The sequence below is a fragment of the Xiphophorus hellerii genome, chromosome 8, assembly GCF_003331165.1.
Source record: "Xiphophorus hellerii strain 12219 chromosome 8, Xiphophorus_hellerii-4.1, whole genome shotgun sequence".
NCBI classification, from domain to species: domain Eukaryota; kingdom Metazoa; phylum Chordata; class Actinopteri; order Cyprinodontiformes; family Poeciliidae; genus Xiphophorus; species Xiphophorus hellerii.
Genome location: NC_045679.1, coordinates 11,168,284 through 11,184,604, shown reverse-complemented (window position 1 = coordinate 11,184,604; position 16,321 = coordinate 11,168,284). Strand labels below are relative to the sequence as shown.

General features: G+C 38.9%; 2 protein-coding genes across 2 annotated transcripts in view; one reads left to right on the top strand and one right to left on the bottom strand.

Annotated features, from left to right (window-relative positions):
- Nucleotides 1-4,747, top strand: part of LOC116723856 (poly [ADP-ribose] polymerase tankyrase-1-like) — a 78,252-nt gene extending 73,505 nt beyond the window's left edge. Inside the window, exons 27-29 of the mRNA XM_032569035.1 lie at nucleotides 180-366; nucleotides 470-626; nucleotides 1,183-4,747. Of these exons, the coding sequence (XP_032424926.1) occupies nucleotides 180-366; nucleotides 470-626; nucleotides 1,183-1,269 (431 nt within the window). The 3' untranslated portion in view covers nucleotides 1,270-4,747. The remainder of the gene's footprint in view (nucleotides 1-179; nucleotides 367-469; nucleotides 627-1,182) is intronic.
- A 2,209-nt stretch (nucleotides 4,748-6,956) lies between these two features.
- dusp4 (dual specificity phosphatase 4) lies at nucleotides 6,957-14,731 on the bottom strand. The gene is made up of 4 exons (XM_032569036.1): nucleotides 14,141-14,731; nucleotides 13,258-13,382; nucleotides 10,701-10,920; nucleotides 6,957-8,829 (listed from the first exon to the last, which is right to left on the bottom strand). Exons 1-4 carry the CDS (start codon nucleotides 14,508-14,510, stop codon nucleotides 8,441-8,443), a joined length of 1,104 nt encoding a protein of 367 aa, XP_032424927.1. The 5' UTR covers nucleotides 14,511-14,731; the 3' UTR covers nucleotides 6,957-8,440.
- Between the last annotated feature and the right edge of the window lie 1,590 nt (nucleotides 14,732-16,321).

The window sequence follows — 16,321 nt, the reverse complement described above, 5'->3', positions numbered from 1 at the left end:
CAGAGGTGATCCTTCGCATCATTTACTGAGGCATTCAGAGCAACTTGTGTTTAAGTTTCTGACCAAAGCAGAAAATGAGGTTTAAACAGATTTGCTGTGGAAGATTTTAAAAGAAATGTCCATAAGGAGATAAATCGAGAGGGTGTACTGATTCAACAATGAGTTTCTCACGTCCCCAGGTTCTCCCTTCATCAACGCGATCATCCATAAGGGTTTTGACGAGCGACACGCCTACATCGGCGGCATGTTTGGGGCGGGGATCTACTTCGCAGAGAACTCCTCTAAAAGCAACCAGTACGTCTACGGGATCGGTGGAGGGACGGGGTGTCCCACTCACAAAGACCGCTCCTGCTACGTGTGTCACAGGTCAGCCACTCTTCAGGACTTCAACTCTTAATCAGTGAGCTGAAGACTGAAGCACACTGGGTGGGGAATTATATATATTCTTTCCTTCTGCACGTGTCTGCAGACAGATGCTGTTCTGCCGGGTGACTCTGGGTAAATCGTTTCTTCAGTTCAGCGCCATGAAGATGGCGCACGCCCCCCCGGGTCACCACTCAGTCATAGGGCGACCCAGCGTCAACGGTCTGGCGTACGCTGAGTACGTCATCTACAGAGGGGAGCAGGTCAGTGCACCGACTGTATCAGATTTTTCAAAACTGAAAAACGATTCAGATTAAATACTTTTTGTTGGATTTTCAGTTATTACGTTGTTTGCACTAGTACTGTAACTAACGATTATGTTAGTAATCAATTATTCCGTTTCGTTTAACCATTTAAGCTTTTCTACGTAGTATCAATAATACATTAAAAGATGTAAATAAACAAATTCTTCATTTCCTTTTTTAACTATAAACATTTTAGTGGTTAAAATGCAGTTCAGTAGCATCCATTTAGTGAAATGGAACTGGGTGAAGTTAAAATTACTGCCAATTGAGGAGTTTTGAGCAAAATATATTTAAAGACAAAGGTGTTTTTACCTTAAATGCAAAATGTATATTTAACTTAATTACGGCTCTGAATATGGTGTTTTTCCTGCAAATTCTGAAATCACTAATGTATGCTAATATATATTAAGCACCAAATATTTTCATTAATTTTCACTTCTACATCTGGAAAAGATTCGGTTTGTGCTGAAATAACACAACTAAGATCCACATTCATGTTTCCTGTCTTCTTCAGGCTTACCCAGAGTACTTGATCACCTATCAGATTATGAAGCCAGAGAGTCTGGCTGCGCCCGCTGCCACTGCAGAGCAGAAGTCCTAAATGACCATCACAGCTGGAACTGAAGATGACCAGAACAATTTCCTAAACGGACTGTAAGCGAAGGAGGGGACAAACAGTTCACACCTCTGACATGAAATCTCTGGAGCTGACTCTAAGGGGGTTGATGTGAAATAATCCCTCGAAATATGCTAAAAGAGCAGGCTGAGTCGGGTTTAACCTTTAAGTTCAGTCCAAAGTCAGCAGACAGCAGAAATCCATTCTTATTTAGTGTGATAATATGGAGGAGACACGAGTTGTTCAGCCGTTTTGCGACTTAATCACAAAAACCAAACAGGCTGTTTAGTGTTTTGGTACCTGTGAGCCGCTCATCCATTCTGTCCTCACATTTTAATGGTTTGTTTTGAGAGCCGGTCCTCTTTTGCGGTTTTGAATCATTCACAACGAGAAATTTAGCAACGGGTCATGCTGAGAGAAAAGAAATTCAGAGCGTTTAATCTAACATTTCCACCCTGCAGGACTGAACAAGACAGAAGAAGACAGCGTGAAATGAGTCTAAACTGAAATAACAAGAGCGCTGTAGACAAATTACACCCCGGAGGCGAAAAACCAAAGGCTAACGGGACACAGTCGGACCACAATCCAACGCTGCAGACGTTCCACTGCACTCTTGTTAAAGGGACCAGCTTCGCTTTGCATCTAGTGTTGGGATAAATCGGCTCATTTACAGAGTAGCTGGAAAACATTAAACTCAAAAATACGGACGCTAATAATAAAAATAATAACAATACATACAGTACTTTGCAAAAGTATCCATAGCCACTGAGCTTTTTTGCAATTTCACATTATAACCACAATCCTCAATGTATTTAATTGGGATTTTATTTTGTAGACCAACAGGAAGTAGTACGTTATTTTGAAGTGGAAGGGAAATGATCCAATTTTTTTAAAGTACGTTACTTGGTCTGTCAGTTCTCTAATGTTCCCCAACATTCAAGGCCTTCATGCACAACTCCGTCAACATGAAGAGAGTTGCTTGCATTTTATTTTATTTTGTAGTAACAGGGTAAAGAGGGCTAGACTTAGAAGTTTTAGAGGACAGAAAATGTACTAGATTATTCTTCTGTCGACTGAACTGTTATCCTCTATTACATAGTTGGAGTGTCACAGAAATTTTTTTTGAAATTCGTTGGAATTTGTAGCTGTACAATTTGTGATGTACGAAGGTTTAACTGGTTTGAAGACTTTTGCAGCGTACTGCATGTTTGTATTGTGTTTCTGCTCAATTTCTGGGCTAAATTTGAGCGTATATATGATTTTTGAGGTGTTGAGTGCTAAATCTCTCCTCTCTGTTTTTAGAGTCACCTAAAGTAGTTCTGACTTTATCAATAAGAATGTCTAGAAATGTAAAAATACACTTACTGGTGCCTTTCCAGACCATAACTAATATTTTCACACAAGCAGCTACACACAGTTCATTTGGCACAAATTAAAGACACTACTGTGAAGGATTGATTTAAAAAAAAAAAAAAAACAACCTTCATTTTTTTAAACTTTCAGTGCAGTCACTTTAACATTCACAATTCATTTCAGTGTAAACATCCTAAACATTCCACCAGTAAATGTTTAAACTGCAGTAGCGGGACAGACCAGCTCCAAGTTTAATTACTGCAGCTAAAATTTGCCGTTAAACGCCAGAAACACCCAAAACCCAGAGGTGAAATTTTAATAAGTTTATTCCTTTCTTGAATGGATTTTAACTTTTTTAAAAGAAAAAAGTTTAAGACTGAGATGAAGAAACTGAATGTACCGGATTTAAAGATGGAAGATAAAAGGTGCCTCTCCTCAGTTACTCATTCAAATTCACATGTGAAGCTAGTTTTGTATTATTATTATTATTATTATTACTATTATTATTCTGTATCACGTATTGTCTCCGAGATGTTTGAAAGGTGTGTTTGTTTACATGAACCTGCTGCCTTCTCGTCCCTTTCCTCTCTGGCTGTTATCTGTTGCCGCCCCCCAGTGGCCGAACAGTGTAACCGCCCGCTTGTGCTAACGAGTGAAAGGGTACGCTTTTATTTCCAGTTGTAAAATTCAGGAGGGCATTACTGTAAAGCTGTCGGGTGGTGGGTCAGTTGTAAATAGTGATGTTTTCTCTCTGTATTTCACTGAGCCATTCAGATCACAGACTGAACAGATCGCTGGTGTTTATTTATGCCACAAGTTCTCAATAACATGAAGCAGAGGCTGACACACACAGAGAGTTTTCCAGCGTTTTATATGTACACAATACATACTGTCTATTTTATTTTCTGACCATGTTCTCCTGTTGATCGTTGGCTGTTTTCTAATAATGACACTTTACATTAGATGGGACCACATTAAGGCAATTATAGAGTTAAACCAGACTGACAGTTTAGAAAAAAAACCACATAATTCCACTTCAACATTTTCCAGCTGTGGAAAAAATATGTTTCCAGATTTTATTTTCTATACCATTGGCCCTCCCTTACTTCCTCCCTTTGTTATGTTCCTCCTCTTATCTTCTTCCCGTTTTTATTTTTCCAGGTTTCATCTGAAGAGCCTGGCACAAATTTTTAAAATAAAAAAAAGTCTGGAATCCCCACATGATGCCTTTGTAGAAACCTGGTCTGTTGTGCTAAATTATGAAAAGAGACTGCTGGTTCCACACATTTTTTAAAAATTACTGAAAAGTTTCTTTGCTCCGACAGGATTTCATTCATGTTTATACTAATTGTGTGTGTATGTTTTATTATTATTATTTTATTTTATTTTTTTAGAAAGTAAAGTTCTCACTTCGTTATTTGGCATTCCAATGCTTTGGGAAAATCAGACAGTTTTCCTTTACGACATAAAACCAGTGAGCAATGAGACGCTTTGACAAAATAAAAATTTAAATCATTACGGAAAATGCCAGAACGTTAATCAACCTGTGGACAGAATAAATTACCGCAGGAGAAAATGGGGGAAAAACTGATAAGCATGAAATTAGGTTGGCATGGAAATGTCCATCTGATGAACACTGCTCACATTAAGAGAAGAAGAAGAAGGCTATGTTAACAAATCTTTTGTTTATCACCATGATGTCAGTCTAAAATTTAATTAGTTTTTGGTTCATGCAGAATTTTTAATGACATTATTACGCTGAGCATTGTTTCATTAAAAATTGGTGAAACTCCAGATGGGCTTTTTAATGGATGATTTGTCTGTGAAAACAGTTTTTATGACTAATTCCTGTTCAGTTTAAATGGTCCGTCTCTTGCTGGTTTTGTCTCCGTCAGCCATGTTTTTGTGTGTATACTGGAGGGACTGTGTGTTTGTTTGTAAAATAAATCCGTGTTCACTTTCTGGCTGCCCAAAGCATCAGATGAAATGACACATTTCTTTATCCGTTATGTCCGACCTGCTGGTGTACAAATGGTTGTACAGATCTAACGTGAAACACAAAAACTCCTGTATAGAAGAAAATCCTTAATAAAAAATAATTTTAACTTTATTTTACAGTGGAGGTTTCTCTTTTTCTCCTTTTTTTTTTTTTTTTACACAAAACAATTGATAATTAAGGAAAAACATTTGTTAGAACTACAGCTGTACCTAATTAAGTGACAGGTTAGAGTATGTAATTAGACGAGTCAGATCTTTCAGTCCTGAAAATAATCTTTAGGAAAATGTTTGCAATGGGACGGTTCTAAATGTAAATACATTGATTTAACATAAACTGATCAAATCTTTTAAAGAAATTGCAACATTTTACCTAACAGCATCATGATAACATTTGTTTTTGTTCCTTTGTCCTCTTATAAAAGGCTGAAGTTATGACAGTTGCATGTTCTTTCCAGTGGGTGGCGCTGCTAACTAACAACTACTCCAGAATCATTCAGGTCTCAAAAATAATTTCCAGTTTTTCAAAGGAAAACATTTTTCATGTGAAAATGTTTCAAAAATTTGCTGGTTTTATTTTCTTATCGATCAATCCATGTCAGAATGAAGACTTCTAATAGTTGTGGAAAGTGATATAAATCTGTACCTTATTGTCTCTGTTAAAATATCACAATTTTAATCTAAAATAAAACGACTGGAAGTTATGCAAGGAAAATATGCACACACAAAAAAAATCAGCTGGTATAGTCATCTTTGTGTTTGCCTGAATGCTTCCATGACTGATAAACTATTTGCTGCCTTTATATCACTTTTAAATGCCATCATTTATTGATGCCATTTTTTAAACAAAATTTTAAAAATGGAATAAAACACTCACTTTCAAGTTATGTAAGAACATTATTTATTCAACAGTAGATCTTCAGTAATAAATAAATGCACAGGTCATTCATTCCACAATGAAACTGAGGGAAATATGTTTCCATTTGAAGGGTCGATATTGCCATGGTGAACCGGAGAGAGAGATGCGGATGGGACTGAACACAGAGAGGCATATCGAGACGTACAGATACAAACTACACACATCTGTACAAAGTATTGCATTTTTCATCCACTGGCCCCCTTTTTGTCCATCTCTCGGTACAAAGATCGACTCGGTCCGGAATCACCAACGATGTGCAAATCAACCAATAAAATTACAAATACAGTATTGCATCACTTCAAAGTGCTACACAGAGAGAAAGAGGTGCTGACAATTGAAAAAGAAAAAGAAAAAGTATAGAAACCCTAAACATGTTTGTGAGTCTGTATGGGTGTTCAGGTTTGAGTCTAGTATAAAAATGAACTTTTTTGCCTTTATTGGTCTAACACAGTGTTCATCTTAGCCTGAAACTTAGTAATGCAGGAGTGCCCACCAATTGTGATGTGAGGATGTATATATTTTTTGTGCTTGACTGGTTTTGAAGTACAACAGTTAATTCCTGATTGTGTTTTCCTATGTATATAAAAGTGCTCGTTTGGGTGATTTAATACCATTAATAACCTATTTATTAATTATATTAATGAATAGTAATTTTTTATGTCGATGAGGAATAGGCATGGGTCGGGTACCAATTTTAAGGGATGACAAAGATACGATTTAAAAACTTGTAAAATATTTTCCATACAATTCCTAGGGGTTAAAGTCTTTATCGAGAGATACCAATAAAAAATGGAAGGAGTAGTGACGCACCATTGTCCATCCCCAACCTGTTTCTGTTCACTTCCTGTGGAGATTCTACACTTGCCCCTCATTTTCAAGAAAGCTGAACTCCTCCGTTTTGAAGGAACACCGCTCACAATTTGTTAAGAATCAAAAGCTGATATTTCACAATGTAAACAAACTGATCTAAATAAAGATAAATTGTCTTATGGTCTCTTTCTGTGCTTTGTGCCATTAAACTTGTGTAAGAATTGCACCACTTGTTTAGCAAAGATGAATTGAAATTGAATTTAAGGCAGCGTGCTAGCTGGGCCTAGTTGGGAGCTTGCTAGCATGCTTTTAGTAGGTTAGCTGTTACTTTGCTGTGAAAATTAGACTTTAAAACTAAACTAAACATTTTACAAACATCAAAAGTTAAATCCTGAAGTTTCCTCTAACTTTATCTTTAAAATAACATTTAGTAAATCCACACAAATTAGCTTGTTAACTCTAGCTCTGGTTCTTGGTTAGCTAGTTTGCAAGTGAATTAATTTGTTTAATCATCGATGAGGTCTAATACAAGTAATATGAAAAACAATAAAATTGTGCAGGTGCTTATTCTAGATATTTACTTACACTTTAACACTTTTTGTTTGGATAGTCTACCGAAAAACCTTGACTGTGAGAATTTCCTACCGGCCCATGCCTATTGAGGATTTTCAGGGGTCTGCCAAACATTCATCAGTTTACTGTCTTGTAGTTACAAAACAGAAAATAAATGCCAAAAAAACTTACTGGGGGGATACCTTAATGAACAAGGCACAAACATCTTAATGGACCATCCACTGACACCGATGCTTATTTTTGCTTTTTATCTGAAAAACCTTTTTCAAGGCACCAAGCAGGAGCCACTTTGTTCTTCATGTCAAATCACTGTAAGAGATAAAACACTGCTGAGTAGAAGTGAAACCCAGTTTGTTTTAACTTGGGGAAAAATATGAATAGTTTACCGCGCACATGTTTAAAAGGAACATGTGCTTAAACAGACCGTCTTTCAGGGAGTTCCATCTAAAAAGAGAATCCCAACATTTCTGCAAAATATCCCCGAAATCTTTTCATTCTTGTCAGAAAACACCTCCTATTTCCAGAAATATCAGCCCTTTTTGCCTAAAAATATTTATATATGATGCAGAAGGGCTTTTATTGTGGTGTCAGGGGTTTTCCAGTCCATTTACAAGGGGCCCCAGCCTTTTTATTTGGCATCTAGTTCTATTTATTTTTAACCTCCTTCATCTTCTCGGTGAGAAGACGAAGACCAGAGAAGGAAAAAAAGAGGGAGGGGGACAAGTCTGACATGAGAGGCAGAGATGAGAGGATGAGGAGGAGGGAGGAAGCATAAAAGGATGAAAAGGGAGATGAGAGGAGAGGAAGAGGACGTGTGAAGGGCAGGAAGCTCCAGTCGGATCCCTGGCAGAACACCTGTCACTGAAGAGGCTCCTGCTCTCTGTCACCCTCTTTTTTCCCTCCCTCTTTCCTTCTCCATCCGTCTCCTTTGTCCGGCGACAGGAGGGACACCCGAGGAGGAAAGAGGGAGTGCTTAAAATTCCCCCCTTCCTTCCTGTGTCCATCTCCTCTCCTAAAGACCTTGTCTCCATAGAAACAAGCTATCTTCATACTGAGCTTATTCAGTCGGCAGGCATGAACGTGTGCGTGGGAGAGAGGGGAAGATAGGTTCGCTGCTGCTCAGGCCTCACCGTGTTAGGTTTCTGTGGGTGTGTGTGCGCGTGTGTCGGGGTGTCTCTGTGCATGTTGGAAGAAAAGTGTGTCTTTGAGTCGATGTCAGTCCAACACTCCGTGTGAATGACGAACAAGTCTAGAAAAGACATTTCGTTTTTGGTCAACTGGAATAAATCTCTCGTGAAAACTGACTGAGTGTTGGCTGGTTTGTGAAATTAAAAAAGAAGAAGAAGAAGAAGAAAAGAAAAAAAAAAAGGTCCTTTTCAGGCACCGTGACGCTTCTCGCCTCCGTGTCGTGGAAGTACGGACACACTGCAGAGGTCAGTGACACTGAGAGCTCCTCCAGCCCAGTCTGCTCTCACTTTGAGTCAGGATTTGGGGTAAAGCTGTCCATTAGCAGCCGGGTGAGGTCGTGATGGGGCTGTGGTGCAGGTAGGCCGGGTTCACCACCGACACCGGGAAGTTGAAGATGAACGGAGACGTGGGCGTGACGGCCGTCGAGCTGTTGGCCACCGTGGACTTGGGTCCGAGCAACGGGCTCGCTGTGGCCGCGGCTTCGGCGGCACAGGATGTGGCGAGGACCTGGGACTCGAACTGCAGCAGCTGGCCCATGAAGCTGAAGTTGGGCGAGATGATGCTGCGGCGGCGGCGCACGAACTCGAAGGCTTCGTCCAGACGCACCCGCTTCCTCTTCATTAGGTAGGCCAGGCAGATGGTGGCGGAGCGGGAGATGCCTGCTTGACAATGGACCAACACTCGTCCACTTGAGTCTCGTACTGAATCTGGGGAAACAGATTAATCAAAATTCAGAGACGTCTGCTAACAATAAAAGCAATCAAATCTCCAACCAAAACATATGATGATACAAGATCCAGGTTTCTTTCCTGTTTTGAAATACAGTTATTTGGAAAACTACAGATCTCTTCTGTGGAAGGGTGGGCAATATGGATTTAAAAGTTTATCATGATATTTTGTGGTACTATTGTGATAACGATAAAAGTGACAATAATAACTATTTATTATGTATTTTTAAGTAACAATTATAGCCCCACAAACACAAATAATGCTCTTGAAAAACATTCCAATTAGTAATGAACTTCTTTGGATACCAATCACATTAATAAGTATAATTTATATCACTAAACTACATACTGTAACTGTATTTTCAAATGTATAAGTATTTATTGATACTTTCATTGAAAAAAATGGTAAAATGATCAATCCTGACAACAAGTATAGTTTTGAGGGAATTTTAAACACCATTAATTGGAATTTATCATGATAACAATAAATCAGAATTCTTACCATTATATGAAATTTATCATGGTAAAGTATTGTCCACTCTTACTTCTTTGTTTTGCTTTTTTCTCATGCTTTATTAGTTGTTTAGGAACATCAAATAGATTTTAATATCAGAAAGATAACAAGGCTCAAAATAATTTTTTAGTTTTTAAGGGGAAAAGATTTCCAACTCAACCCTAGTGTCACTATAACTGGCTCCTTTAATTATCTAATGTCTCTGCTTTTTCAATGCATTTTTCCACTGAATAAATCTCTTAGTAAACACATAGCATTTACAAATATAAAAGTAAATGTTTATTGTGTTTTAAAATAAGTCATACTTTAAAACCTCTAACGCTTTCCTCGCCCTTTATGTGCATTATTTTTACACCCAGCAAGTAGCTTCTATCACACCAGATGTACAGTGACGCCTCGGCTAAAAACCGCTGTCGTTTTTCTCTCCTACGCACTTTCATGCCTCTCTGCGCTCTCAAACCGATAACTAACCTCAAAGTGAGAACGCTGCAAATCACATTACAGTAACTGAAACACACAAGTGCAACATTTGAATCATTCTCTTTTTTACACTTCCTCCTCTGGCCTATTTATGGCTCCCTCTCAGTGTGCATACACGCTCTAACTTTCTCATGAAAAAGAAAGAAAAAAAAAAACGATTTAGGTAATGGTTTGATTACAGGATTTACAAGAACTAGATTTTTCATCTCGTGTGGCTGAATGCACAAAGTCTGAACCTTAAAGTATGAGGATGGATTTTATTTTTGCAGTACTTCTAAAGAATCTTCTCAATTTTTTACAGACAAATTAGACAAGAGGTAGACTGGCATTGAAATTCACTATTCTTTAATAGTTTGCCCTAATTTGTCTCTGTAACAGACACTCTCATGCAAACAGATTGAAAGCTAACTTCAGCATCGCGTTTGTTCACTCGGTAACACCGGATGAGTCAGACTCTAGTCCCACAGCAGCTAACTATGACGCATACCAGCAACCTTCACCTGCACACACACGCATAGACACCATGCTAACACTAACTCACCAATATGCAAAATAAAAGCACACTTGAATACATAATGCACTCAAAAACAAAAATGAGTTACAAGCGCTGCAAAAGCAACATTTTACCGAGTGTGTTTGTTCTAGTGTGCGGTGCAGATATTTTAGTACACTTGAAATAAGACAAACATAACTTATCAGGAAGATGTAGGATGTTGTTTTAATTCAATAATCCCTTAATATTGATGAAAATTGCTATTTTCATCATGCTGTGATGAAGCCACACAGCACAAAGCAAAACATAAACATTGCAGCCCGTCACATTATGCAAACACACTCCCATAGGTCAGACACTGACCTATGAACTCGATGGCCTCCAGGAACCAGCAGCTGATGTCTTCTTTGTGGTTGTCCTCCACTGGGATGCACTTGTACTGGTAAGTGCCCTCGAAGTGGTTGGGACAGTCGGCCGACACGTTCAGCAGGGCGGAGATTCCGACGCTGTCCAGGACCTCCTTCTTGGAGGCATGAAGGGCGCTGCCAAGGTAGAGGAAGGGCAGGATCTCGACGGGGCCACCCTGGAGACACCAACATGAGGAAGATCTTCACTAGCCATCCCTGAATTAGTAATAAATGGCTCATGTTGGAGAGAACGGAGCATTCGCAGAGGCCCAGTGACTTGACTACAGCTTTATATTTTCTAAATCGCATTGACAAAGCTTCTTATTAGATAGAAATGGGTTTATTATGTGTGTGAGAAACACAGTCGAACTGTTTAGGTTGTATATTTATGGGTCATGTCGATCCCCTGATGAAGCCACATAATTCAGCTGAAATATCGACGTGTTTTTAATGTGGTTTCACTGCGCTGTGCTGCTCGGAGAAGGCCATGTTTGCAGCTGCTCCTCTGTAAGCAAAAGCATCTCGGTGCCATGTGCAATACCCAGGCAAGGAGCTGACGCACATATTATGAATAATCATAAAACTTCCTTGAGAATGGAAAAAATCAACAGCAACATAAAGGTTGTTTTGGCTTTGACTTGTTTAAAAACTATGACTTGCTGATCAGACATTAAATGTGATATTGGCTACCATCTATATGAAAACTTCTTCCTCACTTTTATTTCTGAGCCCCTTGTGAACACATTACCTAATGAGCGTGGGCCCCCCTTTTACCGGACCTGAGAGGTCAACGGGTCAGCAGCCGTCCATACCGGCAGTACAGCTTATTGACAAAACCTCTGTCTGTTTATGTCACCGCCGCTGACGAATTCGGTACTGACACAGAGTCAGGAAATGATCAATATGGCTAAGAGATGCAGAGCAGGGAGGGGCAGAGTGGGCTGCATCGCTCTCGGCCAGTCACTCCATCATATTTGCCACAGGAAGTTGCATCCTTCTCTTAAACTAATAACAAAAATGCACCTGACAGGACAATGAAGTGATTTTCTTGGAGAACACAGACATGCACACAGAAGCTGGGTTGTCTAAGTCTCTTGGCCTCGTGAATTCCAGGGGAATTAAACCCAAAGCGCATGTGACTGCGAGAGTTGCGTAAAATCCGCAGGCTCAAACAAACAGATCACTGTCCAACAAAAAACAAGGCCAGCTAGGTCACAGGAAGTCATCGAGAGCTGAATCGATGCCGAACTTTCAGCCCACTCCATTAGGTGACTTATTCAAAGCATTTTAATCAATTTAAAGTAGCCCCAAGACTGGTAAAAATATGGAAGTTAGTATAAAACATGAGTCCTTCAATAAAGCACTCATAACCCTGGGATCAGTCTGAAAGAAGGCATGGGCCTGTCTGACACTCTCACTGTAGAATAACCTCAATTAAACATACCACAAAAAAGCCACAATGATTTAGGCTACTGCTAAACTGACATAAGATTTTATTTGTTACAGTTATAATAATGTGATTTGTAACATTTATTTGTTTTTTTTTAAATTATTTGTATACTTGAGCAAAATATGGAAGGATGACATGCTAAAATAGGCAGAAACTTTCAGGTGCTTATTGTTTGGATCATGAGCCAGCTGACAGACAGTGCACACCAAGAGAAGAGTTTCTCTGACATCTCAGAAAAAGGAATAAATCATTTTTTAAATAAATTTATTACAAATTTTACATTGGATGATTCCAGAAAACTGTGTAGAACAATGTATGTTCCTACTTGCTAAAAGTAGGCGACAAGACTTTTCTCTTGCTTTCGTGAAAGACAAATATAACTCTTTATCAATATTTCCGGTCACGTAAAACAAATACAGTCTGGAACCTAATCACTCTTATGAAGGTTATGTCTGTTTATGAGCTGAAAGCAGGCTATTGAGGAGCAAATTCACCATAAGGAGCAGAACAGCAACAGGGAAAAACATATTTAGCACAATAACCAGCTGAAAACATTATTACATTTTCCAAGTAGTCATTCTATGAAGTGTTTTCATAAAAACAAGTGTAACCATATGTGCTGCTAGGACATTAAAATGTTGCAAGAAAAAAAAAAGAAATCAAGCAAATAAAGTGAATATAAAACTTGTGAATGTAAAAATGAATAAAATATAGAAAATCCGATCAAAATGTGTAAATATTACAGCCAAATTGATAAGAATGTGATAACTGGTGATTATTATTATATGAGCTCACATAAACTAAAAGCAAAACTACCATGAAATGTTTTCAGTTTTCTTCTAAATGATAAATATGTTATATTATTTCAACAGATCTAAGGGTCATTGTCAGATTTTGATTTGAAACACATTTGGCCACGTTATACATTTCTGATATTTTAAATATCTGAGGAAATATCACAATGATACCTTACAAAAGTAAATATTTTCAATGTGTTCAAGGTTTTTTATTTTTTATTTTCTTAATGCAGGAAACGTATGGAAGCAGAGGGTGACGGTGTTACCTGATCGTTGTGTGGTGTCCCACACGATGAGCAGGAGTCGATGCTGGACTGGCTGGTGAAGGACGGCAATGATTTGTTTTTTAAGCAAAACTCGGGATACTCTGCGTAAAATCTGTCATATCCCCCTAGAAACAAACAAGAAAAAAATATATTATTAACCCTCATAATAATGTCTGATGAACACATTTACAGATAATGAAGATCTGCGAACTGAATGTGCAGCAGGATCTCCCAGCATCTTTCAACTGATTTAAAACATTTTCTTCAAAAGGGAATAATCAGCTGCAGTCTGATCACAGTGGCTTGTGTCAAACCGTATTAACCATGATGTGTCATGTTTACCAGCCGCTCAGACTCTTGTGCTTCAAGCCGTCTGCATCATTAGGATGCAGGCACACACACAGAAAAAAAAGGGGATGCGCCACGGCTTGCAGCAGCTTCTGCTTTCAGAATATAAAACAAAAAACCTGACTTTCCAATTTTCCATTTTTTAAAATTATCATTATTCATTTCAATTTGTCCCTTTTCACTCCACACGGAGGAATCCTCGTGAAATAATACAGGCTGTGCTGAGTGTCACCAACGTTTTCATGTGGCTTCAACGCATCAGCATTACCTCATCCACTCAGCCACTGAGCTATGAACGAGTGGATGTGAGAGATTGGCTATATAAATATATATACATATGGATGTTTCCATATTACCTGACATCATCTGACATCAATTAATCGATTATAATGTCAAATAATTGTGATAACTGTGCACATTATTATTATTGTTATTATTATTGTTATTATTATTATTATTATTAATAATAATAATTTATTGATTGATTTATTTACAAGTGAATGAGTAAAGGTGGTCTAAATGGGAGGTATTTTACCTTTGAGCAGGTACACCAGTGTTCCCTGGGAGTCCCTGAACAGCGCGTTGAGCACCAGGGTCACCGTGCTGTCTTCCTTCACTGAGTCCGAGTCCGGCGTCCTTTCGTCGTACAGCACCACGACGGAGTACATCCCGGAGCGCAGGCGGCCCCGCACCTCCTCGTCCCCGGCCAGGACCTGGTCCAGGCTCAGCACGGAGCCCTTCGCCCTCCTTCGAACGATGGTGTTGCAGCGCGCGTTGACGGAGCCTCGGATGTGCCCGGCGCTGAAGGCGAGGAAGGAGCGGCAGTCCAGCACCAAGCACCGGCCGCCGTCGTCCTTCAGGAGCCGCTTCAGCACCGTGCAGTCCATCTCGCCCAGGTCTTCCATGGCACCTCGATGCAGATTGTGTGTATAAGGGTATGGGGGTTTCACTGGTGTTTAATCTCTTCGCCTTCCGAAGCTGAAGAAAGCTCGCGCACGGATCCTGTGGTGGATTCCCCCCTCGCGCCTGTCTTCTATCTGCGCATCACCGTATCCATTCAGCGTCTTGTTTCCTCCTCTGTGTGTGTCTATCCTAAGAACTCTTCTGTCTTGTTTTTCTTTTTCTTTTTTTATGAATGGGTACATCGCGTCACGGCGGAGGTGACGTCAACCAGCAGCAGCCAATCACAGAGTCTTCGTTTATTCATTGAAAAAAAAAGAAAAACAGCAAAAGACATCAATGAAACTGAAGGCGACAATGAAACACCAGAAGTCAACAGCTCTTAAACTCTTGAAAAAGCTCTGAATGGAAATCAGCTGATAAAGTTGTATGTCCCTCAATCCAAAAGTCACAACTTAATTCAATATTATTTTTCACAGACTCATCAAAGGAAAATTTAATGATCAAATTTTCTTGGCCAAAAATTAAACTTAGGTTAGGAAAAAACAAAATCTTATGTAGCCTGAAAACATTAAATTAAGAACCTTCCCATATGCATCACCATACTACACTTTACGGCATTGAAGATTTAAAAAAACCAACAAAAAAACGAATGATTTACTTTTTAAAACGTGTTTTAATGCACAAACATCTAGTAAGTGCATTATGTATTTGTTTTCAGACCACCAGAGTCAATATTTTGTATTTACCACAACTTTATTCCTGACCTTTTGACTGTGTTCTCTGTTCGCCATTGTGCCGTTTGTTCAAAAACAGTATGATGAACCCTAGAAGAGAGCATAATTAAGAACCGAAACTGACTCACCAAACTTCAACCTGTTTGTACAGGATAGAATTAGTAGTGCAGTACAGCTAGCTGCAGCAGAACCTTAGAATATCAGTGGGTTTAAACATCCAATGAGCCTCTAGCTCTAAAGCTGTGAGGCTGTTTATGAATATCTGTTATTTGTTGTGAACAATATGAAAATCAATATGAATAGTAGTTTTAAACATGGATATTTTTGAAGATGTGGCTTTCTACTGATGATTAATGGCCATAATGACAGAAATTAATCAAACCTCAGTAATATACTTTCTGAGTTAATAGGATGACATAATGGTTATAATTGTATCACATAAGAAACATTCATAAGCGGTAAGATGTTCCTGCATGCACTAGACATGAACTTCAGGTATTTCAATCTGTACTTAACTTAAATATTAATATTATTTGTGTTACAATAAGTTAAGTATAAATTGCTTTAGATTAGGGGTAAAAAAAAACATTGATCATTACATTATCATTGCTATGTGCTTAGTTTTATTACATTCCCCAACACTTTATCTAATCATGTAGTATTTAAAACTCACCTATAACTCCGGCTCTGTCTGTTTTCGGTGCTACGGGACCTCAGGTGGGAGTGCTTACGTCCCTGCATGCATGTGCGTGTGTGTGCATAAGTCTGAGCGCGCATCGACGTGTACGTGGGTGTGTAATCCTACAAGCGGATGCAATTTGCATCTCCCATCACACAAGCCTCAGAGCGTGCTCAGGTATTTGCATGTTGATCTCATTTCCATGGTTACAGGGGAAAGAGAGCAGCGAGGCAGCAGATGACAGGAAGAGAATTCAGACAAAAACAGACTGAAAGCAAAACAAGCTCAACCTGGAAGAGAGAGAGAGGGAGAGAGAGCAGGTGGAGGGACAAATATGGATGGGTAAATGTGGCAAAATATGCAAATGTATTTGATTTATGATTTATATGCAGATGCAAAT